Source organism: Clinocottus analis, unplaced genomic scaffold, assembly GCF_023055335.1.
Source record: "Clinocottus analis isolate CAN_PGR_092001 unplaced genomic scaffold, fCliAna1.0.p SCAF_11, whole genome shotgun sequence".
Lineage (NCBI taxonomy): Eukaryota > Metazoa > Chordata > Actinopteri > Perciformes > Cottidae > Clinocottus > Clinocottus analis.
The window spans coordinates 13268800-13288126 of NW_027175832.1; the positions used below are offsets into that span (position 1 = coordinate 13268800).

Here is a 19327-nt window from a genome sequence, read left to right on the forward strand (position 1 = left end):
TTCTCTTTCTTTCTCTTCCTCCACAGATCGGAAGTTTATCATCGCCAACGCACAGGTGGAGAACTGTGCCATCATCTTCTGTAATGACGCCTTCTGTGGGATGTGTGGTTACACTCGGGCGGAGATCATGCAGAAGCCCTGCACCTGCAGCTTCCTGTACGGACCGTACACCAAGAGACCCGCGGTGGCCCAGATGGCGAAAGCACTGCTTGGAGCAGAGGAGAGGAAGGTGGAGATTTCCCTCTACACCAAAGATGGTAAGATGCTGTCACCTGGTCTGTTTGATAGCTGCTGGGCAGGAGGCCTGCAGGCTTGTGCTGTTGCTGCTTCAGCTTTCTAAGAACCACTCTTACAAACCAAACCCAGTGTTTTCCCTAGGTTTACAGCTTTGTGGAACGGCGGAGGGGTGAGGGGTGGGGAGGGGGGGGGGGGGTGGACTCTTATCATGAGTTCACCATCATCATGTTCTACAATAATAATAATGTCGTGTACTAATAACACTGTCATATAATTATATGCTTTCAACCTCCATGTAGTTGCAACCAGCCATTAAGAGGACATGGGAGTCAAAAACTAAGCACTAAGACATTATTCAGAATGGCGAGTCAATACAATATGTGTATTGAACAGCTTGTCAGTGTCATATCCTTTAGATTTTACAAACAAAAAGAGGGCTGATATGATCAAGACAGGGGAAGGACCTAAAGGCTGAATTATACTTCTGCAACTCCAACTCCGGCTGGCCACGTAGTCGGATTGACGGACTCGTTTTGATTTTAGTTCACCTGCGATTTCCATACTCCAGAACGCAACGACCGTTTAATCGACCTGCACACCGACGTTCACCGATATCTTCCTCCAGGAATTCACCTCCATCTGCGTGTCCTTATACTCCGTCAGACGGGTTTTATAAATGCTCATATTTGTGGACCTCTTCAGCCAAACGTTCTTCAACGGGATCCATTGTTCGTGTTTCTGCTATGGCTTTTAAAAACAGCGGTATTATGCTATGAAACCGGAAATGAGAGACAGAAAGGATGTGGTTAGCGGACCAATCACAGCCTTCCGGGCTGCGTACGGCTCGCGTTGCTTTGACGGATAGTCAGAAATTTGGGGTGACGCACGCAAACACGAAAAATGGCCGATTTAACCACGCAAGGTCGGCCATGCGTGTCTTGCGTGCTTGCGTCTCTTCGTAAAACCCGAGTATAAATCAGCCTTAAGACTTCAGAGGTGGGAGTACTGGAAAGAGGCCAGGGAATGCAATAAACAAATCCAGAAGTTTCTTAACCGCTAAATAAACGTTACGAACAGCACGACATGCAGCGGCTTTCACAATATTCTCTGCATCGCCAACACTGTACAAACATGTACCACTCGCAAAAAAGAGCTCAGACAGGAAGTCATCGTGATGTGACGTCGTAAAGGAAGTCATCATGAAGTGAGCTCGTACAGGAAGTCATCATGGCGTGAGAACAGATCTTGGTGATCTGGAAGATCTCTCTTTAATATAACTAATATCACTCCTTCAACAATGATGAATGAATTTATCGATGTGTTGCTATGTTGATTTTGCCAAACTTGCTTCTTAAAACTGAAAAGCCTGACATAATCTTATCCTGAAAAGTATCCGGCTAACTCAGTTAGCCAGGTAGGGAGACTGGACCCTGAGTCTGATTTTTTTGCGGAATAACTTTACAGTTCTGTCTGCAGCATGGAGAGTCCTTATTAATATTGAATATGTCATTTCAGCAGTTTCTGACATTCACCTCTGTTATTGTATTTTCATCATATTTTAACAATTGACAGATTTATTGCTTTTGCCTGCAGACAGACTGAGGATATTGTTGGGCAGAAAGATTACTGATTCAGGAGCAGCTTAGGCTGCTGACACAGAACTTTAGCTTAAAAGTAAATAATGATTTTCTTCAGCACCTCAGACTTTGCTGTATTTTTAGAATATTTTCTATTACAAGAAAGAGAATAGAATGATGCCGATTATTAGCATCCTATGGATATAATTATGTTAATTATGTTATATATAATTTCATCTAAAAGTGAAGGGAAGATGAGAGATAAATATCCCTTGCATTCATTTTAAATAAATGGACAAACAGATACCCTTTAAAGATCTTTTGTTATTAATAAAATCATCCTATATTATCACCCTGTTTTGTTAATTCCATATTTTTTCTCAAGTCTGGATTGATTTACATCTTTTCTTTCCCTTTGGAAATACATTATATAAATTGTTATATAAAATTTACTGCATTTACAGTCTCGATTCTAAGAATGAAACACACATACATAAGCTGGTGTAGATAATAATTATTGAGACAGATTTCAGAACAGTGAACTGATAGTCATTGTCCTGCAAACAATAATTCCTTTTCAGCATCTTTTTTAATTAAATCCGAAGGGTTTTAAAGCCAAACGTTGATCTGCTAACATGCGCCCACAGCTGTGGACATCCCGGCACATAAACACTGAAATATTGTGTTCTCTGCTGAGCATAATGAGAACTCTGTTCGCATTTTTTTGGCGTGCATTCATACAACATCCTCTTGGGTCTTCATTATTATAGTTCAGTAATGTGTAAAGGGGACCTTCACAGCACTGACTTAATGTACTTAGACTGCCAGGGTCATCATGACGATGGGAGGATCTGCTGCTCCTCACAAGTGAAAGATGAGGAATTAGGAATGGATACTGTCATGCGCTGAAATTAGGCCGCAAGAGATATTTTTCAAGGAATGCTGATGTATTTGAATATATAGATTATTCTTCCCCCAGTTGATCTCCCAATTTCGTTCTTTTCTTTTTTGGTTGCATATCCATAAGAAACCAAAAAGCTAATCCTGTAAAAATGTGTATCAACCATTTAATAGTTATACAGGTTAGAAATGTGGCAACATTTGTTTTAAGGTTGTTGTTTTTTCTGTAGCAGCCATCTGGTTGGTTTGGCTTGAACAGGACATGTTGGCTGCAGATGTATCATCAGTAGCCATGTTGAGATGAAAACAAGTCACTACTAGCATGGTGTAAAGTATACTTTGCCTTTATTTTGTAAGTATAATGTGTCAAAGACACATGATGTGTGGACCTAAAGGGAGAATAAAGTATGTGTAACATAACATCTGTGGCTGTATTCTAATGTCTGTGGCTGTAACGTAACGTCACATCTGTGACTGTAACAACGTCACGTCTGTGGCTATAACGCCTGTGGCTGTGGAATAACGTCTGTGGCAGTAACATAACATCTGTGGCAGTAACGTAACGCCTGTGGCTGTAACATAACGTCTGTGGCTGTAACATAACGTCTGTGGCTGTAACATAACGTCTGTGGCTGTAAGATAACGTCTGTGGCTGTAAGATAACGTCTGTGGCTGTAACATAACGTTTGTGGCTGTAAAATTATGTCTGTGGCTGGAGCGTAACGTCTTTGGATGTAACGTAACGTCTGTGGCTGTAGTGTAATGTCTGTGGCTGTAACATAACGTCTGCGACTGTAGCGTAACGTCGGTGGCTGTAAAGTTACGTCTGTGGTTGTAGCGTAACGTCTGTGGCTGGAAAGTACCGTCTATGGCTGTGACGTAATGTCTGTGGCTGTAACATAACGTCTGTGGCTGTAATATAATGTCTGTGGCTGTAACGTAACGTCTGTGGCTGTAATATAATGTCTGTGGCTGTAACGTAACGTCTGTGGCTGTAATATAATGTCTGTGGCTGCAACGTTTGTGGCGCTGTGTACCGGTGTGAAACTATCATGCACACTCGCCCTATGATCACACTCATGAGTGTAAATGGAGTGGATGTGGTCGAAAGCGTGCTTTGTTACCTGTGAACACATAATAATGACACAGAGTAAAAATGGGCGTCACTGCAGCAGGCCGAATGCGAGGGTTAAATCCAGGTACTTTTTTCAGTTTTGTGTCATTTTTTAATCTTACTATTTCTCTTTCTCTGAATGCGGAAAAACAAGCAAAGCCAACATGATGACATCAAAACGCACCACGTTACAAACAAAACCCATATCCCATATTGTGAAGCGCCCCATAACCGTCCTGAAGTCCACTCTCAGAGCTCACTGCAGTCTGGCTCTACTGCTGTGAGCCTCCATTTCTCAGCCACCATTTCATGTATAATTAATCAGCCAGGCACTCTACCCTCATTATGAGGCGTTATGGCCTTGTTCATCAATATTACTGCTGTTGTTCAAGCTTATGAGGGTTTCAATGTCTGAGAATATCTGTTGGTCATATCTAAACTCTCCTCTGAGATATGTATATTTGTATGTGTTTGTGTGTGATCTTTGTTTGTATGTTTGTGTGTGTGTGTGTGTGAGAAGAGAGAGAGAGAGAGAGAGAGAGAGAGAGAGAGAGAGAGAGAGAGAGAGAGAGAGAGAGAGAGAGAGAGGCATTAGTCAATCAGAGACAATGTGCTGCATCACTAAAAGTTTATAGTTTATACTAAAGGCGTCTGGTGCGTGTTATTCCTGCTTTAAACAGCTGGTTCCTGCTTGTGTTTTCTGTGCATCTATGATTAATAACACCTGCTGGTAGCCCTTTGCACTTAAATACAGCCAAAATGCAGAGCTCATTAAAAGGTTAGTGCATGTGTGTCTATTTATGATCCTGTTGTCCTTCCTTCGTTACAAATCAACATACAGAATATAATATTAACATTGCGTTGGCTCAATGATGATCTTCTACATACCTGACAGTAAACATATAGATGAAAACATTAACATATTCGAATAGAAATAACTACATTTTTTAAATTAATAATTCAAACACTAAAAGCGCTACATTATTTTTCGGCACTACTAATATTTTTTACAATCAGCAATTCCAAAATTCCTTTTTTCAGTTCCTGTTTTCGGTTGGTCTGTGGTGATAAGTCCCCGGCTCTATTACTGTGATGTGTATACAACCCCCTGTGTACTGGATCTGTGTTCTTTTGTAGCAGCTAGTGTGAGACTGTTAGAGTTGTGTGAGGCTGGACCCAAGAGCAAGACCCACAGAGCTGGAGTGATACACAATTATATTCATTTGAACTCAACGAGAGGACAAGGTGAGTGAATGGTGATGGTGTCCAATGCGGGCTGGTGGCAGGTTGGGTAGACAAAGACAGTGACCAAGGGATTTCCAAGGCAAGCTGAGGCACTAAGGCAGGAGAAAACACAGGTTAAACATAATGAGAATGCTGGGAATCAAAGTGGCCATTGCAATCATTCCGTGGAGGTGAGCAGACGATTTGATAAGGAGTGGAGGTAGAACTGGGCTTGATATACTGTGTGGCTTGATGTGGGAATGGGTTGGGTGCGTGCAGGTTAATTGGCAGCAGGGAAGGGAGGGCCACATGCAGGCAGACACACCCACAGACACGGGACAAACAAGACACACCGAGGGAAAGCAGGTATACTAAAAGGAGAGAGGCACAGCAGGGACCATGACAGACACAACATGACATTGGCGTTGGTTTTGTTATAGCTGAGGAATAGGGATTTTAATGATTCAAATTTCAAACTGATCATCTGTGTTTTGTACTAGTGGTGTTGTAAAAAACAATTTAATTAAAAAAAACCTGTTAAATTATTAAATTATGAGCCTAGATTATCATCCGTTTCATGAGCAAAAGTGTAGTTGGATACATCCTTAATGCACACTCATTATGTGGACAATGCGCTCTAAATCATTTATTAGTCTTTAATATTATCACACCTCAGCACCATGGGGCTCATGACTCGGTACTAAGGCCATGTGCTCAGTACTCCTCCAACCGCCCCACTACAACTATGCCATTGAAAAGAAACGCCACACTGTTTGAACATAGCGTTGTTAGTGCACATAATCCCGGCAGTTATTTACTTCCGGAGTGCTCCAAAAGGACAAGGCCGCTGATTGTGTAATACACTGCTGCCTCAGGAAGCCAGATGCTCATGTTATGCTGATTGTGAGCGCAAATTGATCATAAGGCGCGCTACAAATGTACGCTTCACTTCTTAGGGCTGTTTGGATCTTTTGGATCACATATTGGGCGGATAAGTAATACAAATGATTGTTATATAGAGGACAGACAGCAAACCATATCTGTGTGTGGCATGCACAAACTAAAAATGCATCAACACAGATTTAAGCATTGGGCACATGTTGTGAACTGAATGTTCTCTGTGTAATACAATATGAGCTGTTCATGTGGTCTAAAGAACATTTAGTCACAGAGGAGATGCTACTTTGTAAAAAGTTGAACTTTTTCCCCCACATAGAGAAGTACGTATTACAGTTTTTCTCAATTACTAAAACACTAAAAAACATTTAGCTAATTGTGCAGTCTGTTGTCAATACCTTAAACTATTTAACTTGGTAGAACACAATTTGCAGATCTCACTTAGACATTTTAGCAAAACTCAAAAGACATTCTGCACTCTAATGCAGATGTCATCCATACTATTAAACACAAGTGTCAACAATCAAATACAAATAGAGAACACATGTCATTGATTAAACACAATCACTCAAAATTGATTTCACTTGTATCAAATGATGTGACACAACCAACATAAGCCAGTTTAGAGAGCAAACAGGTGGTTTGAAGGTGGGAAGGAGAAAGACTGAGAATTGATAGAAGAAACAATGTACGAGGACAAGTGCGTGGGCGACGAGGAGGAGGGCAAGAAAGAGCAATAGGAGGACAAATAGGAAGACAGCGTGGAAATATCTGATGGAATCTGAGCAACAGTCATAGTCCACGGACTATAGGCCTACAGTGCATTGTAGGCTGTATAATGTACAATAAAGAAATGGTATGGCCTTGAACATTGTGCTTTCTATTTGTAACAGTACTGATTGCTCAATAGATTTTAACTGGTTGCAGGTTCATATCAACAAAGAACAAGAATTAGAGTATCACAGAGACAGACACATTTGTGAGATGCAGGGTATAGTACTGTAAAAATAGGGGTACCAGGAGGAAGAACAAAATGAATTGCAAAGAGCAAAGCACAGTAGTAATTTCTGGTCAATTTTGAGATACTGTAATAGAACATTAGTTTTGAGATTAAAAATCTACTTCTCCCTGAGAACAATATATTTTGAACAATGTGTTTTCTATTTATTGGTGTATTGTTTACTGACTGCTTGATATTATTTTGATCACTTTGTTTATGGTTTGAGAGCAGTGTTTGATTTTGAGCAAAGGTAAAACTTTTGTGGCGAAAGTTTCATTTTGCAAGAGGATTAAAGGTTTTGCAAATAGTGCTTGAAGATTAGGTTTTGTGTTTACAGTTTTGAGAAAATGGGTGATCATTTTAACAAATGTGTTTTAGCAATCGACAAAAAATGTAATTTGATGCGTGACATATGCTCTCCAAAAATAAAGAGAAGCAGACAGAGAAGAAAGAACCTGGAGGGGGGTTGTGTAAGACTGACAGGAAGGGAGAGCTGTGTGTGTGTGTGTGTGTGTGTGTGTGTGTGTGTGTGTTTTAAGGTCATAGTGAAGGTCGGTGCCAGACTTTAGGAACAATGAGAGAAATAGGATCATAGTTTTCATTAGAGCATAAGCACCATATCGGCCAATGGAAATGATAAACAACGGATTAGAGATTAATGGAAAGAGCCAAAGGATTATCACACACACACACACACACACACACACACACACACACACACACACACACACACACACACACACACACACACACACTTCCTCGACCCTTTTACAGTGTGTGAAAGCGAGATGGCGACCCTGTTGGAGCTCCTACATGATGAGGTCATGGAGATTCTCTATATGGATCAACAAGCATGTGATTTTGGAGACTGTCCTTAATGTGACTGAAACAACATTTTTGTGTTCATGTCAATAAAGACAGGAGTCAATTGTTTTATTTTTTAACAGTCAGCGTTGGTTGCATTTAACACAAAACATAATGTCCCCCATATCAAGTTTTTAGTTGTCGTAAACCTTAGATTAGATATTCCTTTATTAGTCCTGCAGTGGGGACGTTTCAGGATTACAGCTGCAAACGGAAAAGTGCACACGAGATGAATCAAATACAGAGCTCTCTGCACTCCAGAAGACCTCGCTCTCCTCAGTAAGAAGAGTCTGCACTGTCCTTTTTTATAGAGAGTGTGTGTGTGTGTGTGTGTGTGTGTGTGTGTGTGTGTGTGTGTGTGTGTGGTCAGTCCAGTCCAGTTTATTGTTCAAGTAAACACTCAGGCACTAATAAGACTTAACAATGTCAATTCCCTGGATGTTCACTGAACCTTACACTTTCAGACAATAAACAAGCATTACAGTTTTTTTCAGGCGCTACCAAGCGTTTGTCCAACCATTGGTCCCTTTTTTTAAAACTCTAAACACAATTAGCACAGCATCTGAAAAAAAAAATCACTCTTTTACGAGGAAAAACTAGGATCACTCTCAACGAGGCAAAAACCACTAGACTATAAAGTATAACAAAAATTCACTCTGTACGAGGCAAAAACACTAGACTGAAAAGTACAAAGAAAAACACTCTTTCGAGGCAAAATTACTAACGGGGGCAACGCTGTGGCAAGGGCTTGAGTGAGACGCACATGGGACAAGACACTTTCGCACTAGACAAAGGGAAGACGCAGACGATAAGCACATGAGGGTAATGGAGAACAGGTGGAAACAATCAGGAATCAGGGAGGCAATCAGACCAGCGACGAATGAGGAAGAGGAAGGGCAAGTGACCTGAAACGAGAGGGAGTTAGACTTTCAAAATAAAACAGTAAATGACAAGACAATAACCCCAGTCAAGACAACCCTCAGCGCAGTGTGACACTCTTGGCTTTGTTACCATAGCCAGGCCGGCTGCACAGGTTTGCAGTGCATGTGTGTGCATGTATACGTGCATGTGTATCAGTGGCAGCCCATGGTTTTAGAGCAAGGCCTTCAATGAGTGCCGTATAGTCCACATCGCGGGCGAACTGGGAGGAAAAAGTGTCACTGGAGTTACTGTCAGAGACCGTCACACTCAATACACGATCCGCAGAGTTGCTCCACCATTATGATGCAAAAAAAAGAGACTCTGCCGTTGAACAATGCGCAGGGGCTGACCCACGAAGACACCTGATTCTCCAGAACAGCCGGGCGGAAGTCATAAAGACATGAGCTAGTACAGGAAGTCATCATGGTGTGAGCTCGTACAGGAAGTCATCATGGTGTGAGCTCGTACAGGAAGTCATCATGACGTGAGCTCGTACAGGAAGTCATCATGACGTGAGCTCGTACAGGAAGTCATCATGACGTGAGCTCGTACAGGAAGTCATCATGACGTGAGCTCGTACAGGAAGTCATCATGACGTGAGCTCGTACAGGAAGTCATCATGACGTAAGCTCGTACAGGAAGTCATCATGACGTAAGCTCGTACAGGAAGTCATCATGACGTGAGAATCGATATTGGTGATCTGGAAGAACTCTCTCTCTCCCTATAAAACTAATCTAACTAATATCGCTCCTTCATCAATGAGGAAGGGAGCTGATTTTTGTCCAATGGGAGTGGCCAGCTTATCCAGTGAACTTTCACTAAACCTGCTCTGGATGAGGTTTGATGTGTTGCTATGGTGATTTTGCCAAACTTGCTTTGTGTAACCGAAAAGCCTGAATACAGAACTTTGAATTAAAAAAACACTGCTTGTCGTCTTAATCTGTGCACACACGCCCCACCTCACGATCCCAAACTCTCACGACATCGCACATCATAATGAATGGGTAGCTTTATGTTGTAATTTGTTGTACATATCTTCAATTCACTTAAAAACCGAAACGGTCATGTATGTATATGACCTTGGTTTTCTTTTGAAACAGGATTTATTGAATGAATAAGGCAGAAAGGAGTGCACTCGGCTTTGTGTGTGTGTGTGTGTGTGTGTGTGTGTGTGTGTGTGTGTGTATGTGTGTGTGTGTGGGGATGGATTAACATAGCTACCTGCTAACATATTCTACCTTAATGATATCACAGTTACGCAGCTGGAAGACCATCTGCTGACACACCTCATATGAGTCCAAAGGGATAATCCATTGAGACTAAATCTTTTTGAATAAAAGTGTCTTCCATCAGGAGAGACTAATACATAAAACAGTCTTGGATTAAGCACCTCAATGACACAGGCTCCAAGTTGACGAGGTGCACAGGTTAGTGATCAAATCCAACATAGATGCACCAGGAGGCCCACTGATTGGATATTGGATCCTCATATTGGCCAGACAGCTTTCACCTCTCTGAAGGTCACTTTACTAACTGAGCCTAAGAACATTGGTGATCCTGGACCACTGGTGTAGATGACATTGGTTATCAGCTGGGTTTGTTAACTATGTTCAGGAATACAGAGTGAATATTTGGAGAAACCAGCAACCTAGGAATGCAGAGTCTAAAGAGTATACAAGAGAGTGAACATCACGAGACCGACCCACTTCAAAAGGTACATCAGATCTAAGTTAGGGTTAGGGTTATTAATCCTGTACATATAAGCAGGACACTGAACAAAGCATAAATACCACACAGTGTCTATAAATACCACACACTGTGCATAAATACTCAATGCAGTTTGATTAACAGGTAGCAGACTACAGAGAAAACATTTCCACTCTGACACTGGTGATTCAAGATGTTTTTACTGTTATATAAGATAAGATAACATAATCTTGTATTAGTCCCTCTGGGGAAATTACAGGATTACAGTAGCATTGCTCACAGTCATAAGTATTAAGATAAAATAAACAAGTAATATAAATAAACAGTAGAACGGTAATAAACAGATTAAAAATTTAAGAAAAAAAATTGCAGTAAAAAAATGAATATTAAATTTACAAATGGAATAAAATATACAGATGGAATATTTATTTTCAGATGGAATAAATATACAGATAGAATAAATATACTGATGGAATACCAGTGCATGAATTAAAGTGATCATTGTGCTCACGAAAATGTTCAGCATGCCCAGAGTGGTTTTGTGGTCTACTGAGGGCTCAGCTCGTTGTGCAGCCTGACAGCAGCAGGGAGAAAGGACTTGCGGTATTTCTCCCTAAGACCCTGGGGATGAACGAGCCGGTGGCTGAAGGAGCTGGGATGAGAGCTTGGTCATCATCCTCCTGTCCCCCACCACCTCCACAGTATCCAGAGGATGTTAACGGTGTCATCGTGATGTCAAACATTAGTTTGTGGACTGAAATTTTTAAGCATTTTGGTCTCTCTTGCAATCTTGTTTTTTGTTTGTCAACATCCTGTTTTTTTGGAACAAAAAGTAACAAGAAACAAGAGAGGGTGGAGCTAAATACAACAGAACAACAACTAAACTATATGCACATATATTTATAAAGCCATGCCGATAGTTTCAGTTTAAAGGGTGAGGGTTTAGGACGCCTCTCACTGGAGGTTTACCGGACACGTCCAACTGATAGACCAACTGGAGGGATTACATCTCCCGGCTGGCCTGGGAACGCCTTAGGGTCCTCCAGGATGAGCTGAACATGTTGCGGGTGAGAGGGAAGTCTGGGTCGGCCTGCTGGGCTTACTGCCACCGAGACCCGACCCCGGATATGTGGCTGATAATGGATGGATGGAGGTTTAGGATATCCAGATTTTTGATTTCAATATTATGAATGTAATCTGAGTGCAGTACGTGAGGCAGATTTTCGTCTGGAAACCATGAAAACTAAATGGACCTGTTTAATAGTTTTCCAACCACTTAAATGTTTCATTAGAGCTGGACAAAGTTGAAAAAAAATGTAGTAAGGGTCGCTGTGAGGGACAAACCACTTCTTTTGTCAGTTTTTCTTCCTCAGTGATACAAGTCCAGTCTGTGTTGGCTTGAACAAGTGCACTAAACATCTTGTGATCTGAGGAAAGTTCTCCTCTTTGAGAGAAGAGTAAAGATCCAGAAGTGATGCTGCTTTAAAGTGCTCTGCATATATCAGACCGCGGGGTCAGGAGCTTTGCGCATGCGCGATTAACTTTCAATTTGGACGCGGAACCTGCCGGTACATATTCATGTAGGGTATTTGCCCGTTAGTGAGCGCGTGTGAAGCGGCTCGCGGCTGGCTGCTCGCGGCAGCACCGCTGCTTGTTGACAACAGAAACTTCAGAACAATACGTGCTTTACGTCAGACTCACTTCGTCACGCTGCCAGTCTGCTGCGGCACTTCTTTGTTTAGGACAGTTACGGCGCCCGTTACATCAAAACCCGCCACTGCCACCCACTAGCGACATTGAGTATTGTCCCGCAGCCACTACAGGTGAGTCCACAAGTTACAAAGCATTTTAAATAGAAAGCATAGAAAATAATGCTGTCGGGGGGTAAGGTACTAACAATATAAAACAATAACACTTGAACACTGAAACAATGTTAGCCCTTTAAGTGTCCAGGGTAATAACTCAGAATGACATGAACCTTCTGACTTGTCCCAATCGTCACGTCTCATGTGAAAACAGGAAGCAACCCTTCTTCTTCTCTTGTGTGTCTGTGCTGCAGGAGTGTGTTTCCATTGTGCCATCGACGTGGTTCCTGTGAAGAACGAAGGCGGCCGGGTCATCATGTTCATTCTCAACTTTGAGCTCCCCACTGACCCCAAACCAGTCAATAGCTCACCAGCCAGAGAGCTTAACCGAGTAATGAATATTCCTTGGCTGACCCTGGGTATGTTTCATTTATCCGACACTCAATTCATTCACACACACTGAGGTCAGCAGAGACACACTGGGTCTGAAATACACCTACAGTAAAGTTTGAGCATTTTTAAAAAATAAAGATATATATATATATATATATATATATATATATATATATATATATATATATATATATATATATATATATATATATACTGCAGTACAACACAGACGTATAATCAACGTATGTGTAATACCAACGTAATCAGGGAGAAAATACGTTTCTAGTCAATTTAATTAAAGATGCATTTTAGTTCTGGGGAACGTCATTTGTAGGAGACAGGGTTGAAATGGTTCAGATGGTCACACAAACCGGTGAGCCCGCAGCAAATATGTAGCTAACTGTTGCGTAGCTCGGATCCTACTACCTGGAACGGTGTTTTTGTTGGGCCGTGGTGTATTCTGGGAGAGCCCCGCCCCTCCTGCAGAGTGTGTGTGTGTGTGTGTGTGTGTGTGTGTGTGTGTGTGTGTGTGCGCTCTCAGGGTCATTCTGCAGGGGCCTCATGTGTTTCCATTACAGTGCTGAATGCAATCCATATTTTTGTGTCGGCAACATTTTGGCGAAACTGTGTTCATAAAATGTAATGAATAATGACACATATTGTAGAAATGTAGTGGAGTAAAAGTGCAGATAATAGCTGCAAAATGTAACCAAGTAAAAGTAAAAAGTATGCACTATTATTTTTACTTAAGTAAAGTACAGATACGTAAAAATTTACTTAAGTACAGTAACAAAGTAATAATACTTCGTTACATTCCACCACTGATCACAACCCAGTCACATGTCAGCCTATTATCAGTGAACATTTCTCAGATCTACATGGACTTCAGATCTGCCTCATAATCACCACACGTTGACCGCCATACCAACATGAACCCAGATTACAAACAGGAAGTGCTAATGGCTATTGCAGTGTAACTTCTCATCGCAGCTAACTTACTGAAGTACTGGTTAACAGTATACTTTCGGTTCATACCTGAAGCATGATGGGAACCTCCAAACACATTCATCCCAAAAGGAAATATAAATAAGAAATATTTTCTTAATGATAATATTAATAACGACTTATATGGCGCTTTTCTAGATATGTAAAGACGCTTTACATTATGGACAGAAGACAATGACAAACGGAACAGAACAAAAATGGAAAGACAAAGCAAACAAAACAAACAAACAAACAAACAGAACATTTTAGGTAACAAAGAAAGAAAGGAAAGCAAACTAAAGAGGCTGCGTGGGGCATAGCGAGGGTAGGTACAGGGTTTTAACAGGTGAAAGCGAGTTGGAAGAGGTGTGTTTTGATGGCCTGCTTGAATGATGAAAGGTGGGAGCCTGACGGATGTGGATGAGAAGGGCTTTCCAGAGGGGGGGTGCAGCAGCTTTGAAGGCCCTATCGCCCCGGGGTCGGCGCTTGGTCCGGGTTGGGGCGTGGAGGGGGAGGAGGTCAGCAAGGTAGTGAGGGGCCAGGTTATTTAGGAATTTGTAAATGGTGAGTAGTAGTTTGAAGTCTATCCTGTACTTGACCGGAAGCCAGTGGAGCTTGTGTACGACCGGGGTGATATGTTCGTAGCGTCAGGTGGAGGTGAGCAGTCGGGCGATGGAGTTTTGGACATATTGAAATATAAATCATTTGTTTCCAGTTGAATGGTGACAATTCTGAACCAAAGACCACACATTGTGTATATGTGAAACAAAAGAGGTTGAGGCAACAAAGTAAGAAGAAACCCTTTGTGTTAAAATCTTGAAGTTACAACATAACGTAACAACTAGGGTGAATACATATCCACCTTCAGCTGACTTTTTATAAAACGTTGCGCAACAGGACGGACAACGTTGCATAACGAGCGTAAAGTCGCCATTTACTTTTGGTTTCACGTGGTAAACAAACAGTGCTCTCCTGGGGTCTCCTTTGTGTTTGTTGTGTATGGTTGTGCTTTTATAGTGCATATTTCATAATGAATCATTCATAATTTCTCCATCCAGCTCGGCGGCAACGTCTGCGCCTCCTCCTGCGATCCCTTGGCTCCAGTTCGGGGGTCCTGTCTCAGGATACAGAGCTGGGGGCTCCTCAAGCTGACCTCCCTCCCCTTGGACACGAGTCTGTGGCCCTGGACAAGCTACTGTCCTTTCCTGAGAGACAGCAGCTGGAGGAGGCCGGAGCTGGACTACTGCTGTGGGACCGAGAGAGAGAGGAGGAGGAAGAAGAAGGAATGAGAGGAGGGCGAAAAGGAGGCGACAAAGGCAGCTCACTGGCTAGCAGGCGAAGGAGCGAGGGCGACAGAAAGAAAAGGGATGGAGGGGATGTTTGTGGGCTGCTCGTGGATCTGAGTGCAGGAGGAGGGAGAAGAGGCAGGCAGCTCCACGCGGGTCTGTCCCAAGCTCCATCCTCAGCCCCTGCAGCGATGGCCCTGCCACTTGCTTCCACACATGTTTCACCAAGGTATCTACATCTTTTGATTTTCTTTCTCATCAAAAGTCAGTTTTATTGACAATTTTCCATTTGTGCAAACATGCAGAAGATTGAAAGTATGTTTCTCTTCTGTTATATTATGTTACATTTTACATTCTGATAAATATACATCCTGTTTAGGAGCGAGGAGACCGGAAGAGGTGCAGATGAAGATGACCGTCCTTTCCGCGGCAAGCATCCTTCCAGCAGGTTAGGGGGCATTCGTGGGACATTAAGACATTCCTCCTCAGTGGATGCTATCAAGAGCGGCCAGAGCTACTGGGAAAAGAGGCTGCAGCTGAGGCACAGTTGTACTGGTGAGAATGACACTGCATTTAATCCAGTTAAACCCCTTCAAAAAAAGTTCAATGCTTACACATGAAAATGTTTCTTCTGGTCAGAGGTATAGCTGAAAAATTATGTTGATGAATATGTGAACTTACTATGTCAACTGTAAAAGCTTGATGATTTATGTATTTTTATGAGATGCACGTAGCGCGTTAAGCCCTCACTCTAACCCTAACACCTCGTCCTATTTATTGTCTATTGTCCTATAATTATAAATGTATATTTATATATGCAATATTACAAATATTGTCATATTTAGAGTTGTGTTTAGAGGTTGTACATGGAGATTATATATTATTGTAACCCTGATTTTTAAATTTAATTTGAGACCTAACATGTTTGTTTTTGTGTTGGATTCATACCATGTTTTTCCCCCTGATTTGTACCTTGTAACCTGATATAAAAGGGCCCCTACACCTCAACAGGCTGTGCCCAACCCTCAAAGCAGCAAAGATACACAAAATGGACCTATGAGTCGACTCTTTTTCCTGAGGAAGCTTCGATCCTTTCACTTGTGCAGCAAGATACAGGAGAAGTTCCATCAGTCGGTTGTGTCCAGTGTCTTGCACTTCGCCATTGTCTGCTGGGGGAGCAGCATTGGAGCCGGTGACACCAACCGACTTACTGGTTAAGAAGGCTGGCTCCATTATCGGCTGCAAGCAGGAGCATCTGGAACCGGTGGTGGAAAGGAGGACACTGAAGAAACTATTGTTCATATTGAACAACCCGACCACCCTATCCACTTCCTACTGCAGAGTCAGTGGAGCACTTTCTCTAAAAGATTCATTATGCTCCGCTGTCACAAGGACTGATACATGAAAACATTCCTGCCCACAGCAATTAGACTGTACAACAAATCACCTCTGGCCAGATCCTCTGTGGACTAATTTTCACTTTACACATTCACATCTATATTCATATTTATGTTGATTTATACTTTCTATATGCACAGTTATGTGTATCCTAATGTGGATTTATGCACAGTTATTTGTATTCTATTGTGTATATATATATTTTACATATTTTGCGCATTTTTCACACTGTTTACATTTAATTTAATTTTCTTAGTGTGTGTGTGTGTGTGTGTGTGTGTGTGTGTGTGTGTGTGTGTGTGTATATATATATGTGTATATATATATATATATATATATATATATATATATATATATATATATATATATATATATATATATATATATATATATATATTCTTTATTTATTTATTTTATTTTTTATTTATTTTTTATTTTTTTGTTTAGTTTACTCCATTTGATAAATGTAAAGTGTGTGGCGCTGCTTCTTTGACAAGAAATTTACCTTTGGAGTTTTATAAAGTACATATCTATCTATCTAACTAATACTATGATGGATTGTGGCACAGGACTTGTTAGTAAAGACACATTGATCGTATCTCGTGGAGAACTAAAGCTAATACCTGTGTTAACTTTCTCCGTCTTCCCTTCAGCTGGTATGCTAGCCAGTAGAAAGAGCAGCGGGCCAGCTGGGACGTCGGACACAGATTCTCGCGACCGGACCAACAGCCAGGTAACATATGCAGAAACTCAGTTTTTCCAACATGTAAAGAAACATTACAAATGCAGTGATAATAACATTTTTGATACTGTTTAGGCACTTAAAAGCCTAAAATACAGCGTTAACAAGCTCGTCTTGTGTTGCTTTCCATGTTCCAGTGTGTGTTGATATGTGATCTTTGCATATGCAGCAGATGACCCTGAGCCTCCAAGACACAAGGACAGAGGCCTACGTGGCTTTACCTCCAGGGGAAATAAGACCTCCCTGCAAACTGATGGACAGAACACACCATGTCACGGAGAAAGTCACCCAGGTCAATAGAGATGAACACTGTCCTTTTTTCAGTTCTACACCAGAACCACCTCCACTGCACACATAGTGTAATGGGAATCATTGTTTCTTATTGTGGGTGTGTATGTACACATTTCACACAACATATATTATTACAGATATGTGTCACGCATATCTCTACCATAATGTACTGTTTTAAAGGTTTAACAACACCGTTGAACAGTACATTTTTGACAATACAGTACCTTATTGTTTAAATAACAACCTTCTCTTTTAATATAGTTACCTTCTGGGGCTTTTATTTTGAAAAAAAATAGGTCCATCTCCCGTATGCTTTTAGCATAGACTATGTTGACTTTCGTTAATAATAATTAAAAATAATCATGATTTTCCTGTGCGTGTGCGTGCATATGTGTAAAGGGCTGGGGTGAAAAAGACGCACATAGATACGTGTGGGTGAGTATTTACTAAAAGTGTATGCTCCTGTGTGTGATTAGCGCAACTAAAGCCATACTAACTAGAAACACATTCAATGTTGAACGTTTTGAAAACAGACAGAGTTTATTCATTTGCCAGTGCCCATTCTTTTTTCTACATACTCCAAACATGTTCATACCGATATAAATAATATATTTTTAACTATACACGAAGTGGTTTATATACAGAATAAAGGGTTAGATTGTGATATAACTAACTAATGTTGGTGATGTTATCCAAGGGTTCCATTGTAATGTAAATATATAATAAGAAAACAAACATTAATGTTCCACCATGCCTGTGTAAAGGAACGCTGTCGTCCTCATGCCTCATCTATTTCAGGTGAAGGTGTACATGGCAGATTCTGGACGACCTAATTCGCCCTCTGATAACCGAGTAATTCCTTTGTGGCAGGAGCATTTTGATCACATCACTGATGACCTCTGTGTAAGGACAACTGAATACTACAGGAGCCGTGTTGTGGTGCTAATGTTGCGTTCCAGACAAGAGGTCAGCATTGTGTGCACTCATTTGACCCTCAGTAGTGCAGCCTCCACATCTATGGCATTTTTTTTAACATTTGCCATAATAACGTTGCAGACATAAATTTACATGCACAAGAGGAATGACATATGATAGTATATGTTGTTTTGGTTAAATATGGGCTCGTTGATGGTTTGTTATTCAGGGTTCGTTCGGTCATGAAAACCTGGAAAAGACATGGAATTTTAAAAAGCTCGTTTCCATTATTAAATCCCAAAAAGTCCCAAAAGTCGTGAAAAGTCATGGAAATGTGTTATGTTCAGCTCGGTGATGAGCTGCTGCAGCGCCTGGCTAAAAAATCGACGTCCGTCTCGTTCTCGTGAGAGTATCATTGACCTTGTGTGAACGACGTCAGAGCAAGGTGGGAGCAAGTCGGACACAAATCTAACCAGCATGCATTGCGCGTCGATCGCTAACAATTCATTCTGCACAGAATTGGCTCATCTCAAACAAACCTAATGTGGGTATGAAGGTTGCCAATTCACATTTATCTTTTAAATTATCACAAGATGCCAGTGCTTTACAATTTGCTTGTGGTGAAAGCAAATGCTCATATCTCTGCTCGCTCGGGGTTGCTCCCCACTTCAAGAGTCTATATATATATATGCCGAGATTTCACTAAATGTTTGGTCATTAAAATTTGGTTTAAAGTCATGGAATTTTGTTTAAAGTAATGAAAAAGTCATGGAAAAGTCATAGAAATACATTGGTCCAAATGTGTAAAAACCCTGGTCATTTACAATATGCACTTCCATTGTTGTCAACAAAGGCTTCTTGAAGCCGGATAAATGTGTCGAGTTCACAAGTGAGAAGCCCAACTTTGAGTAGCAGTCTGGGTATTTGAGCATTTTTATTTTTCTTAATTCATTTTGTCTTGTGGTATATCTACTGCCCTTATGGTACAGTGAAATATAAATGCAATGAACTGGGAAATAATATTGTACATTCTGTTTTGTTTGCTGACATGTTTCAGCTATCAGTTTAACT

The 19327-nt window shown here is 41.2% G+C and overlaps 1 protein-coding gene across 1 annotated transcript in view; it reads left to right on the top strand.

Moving 5' to 3' along the window:
- The window catches only part of LOC137780701 (potassium voltage-gated channel subfamily H member 6-like), a 43780-nt gene that overhangs the window by 986 nt on the left and 23467 nt on the right, over nucleotides 1-19327 (top strand). Inside the window, exons 2-7 of the mRNA XM_068568891.1 lie at nucleotides 27-257; nucleotides 12502-12666; nucleotides 14683-15128; nucleotides 15345-15465; nucleotides 16962-17041; nucleotides 17220-17342. Of these exons, the coding sequence (XP_068424992.1) occupies nucleotides 27-257; nucleotides 12502-12666; nucleotides 14683-15128; nucleotides 15345-15465; nucleotides 16962-17041; nucleotides 17220-17342 (1166 nt within the window). The remainder of the gene's footprint in view (nucleotides 1-26; nucleotides 258-12501; nucleotides 12667-14682; nucleotides 15129-15344; nucleotides 15466-16961; nucleotides 17042-17219; nucleotides 17343-19327) is intronic.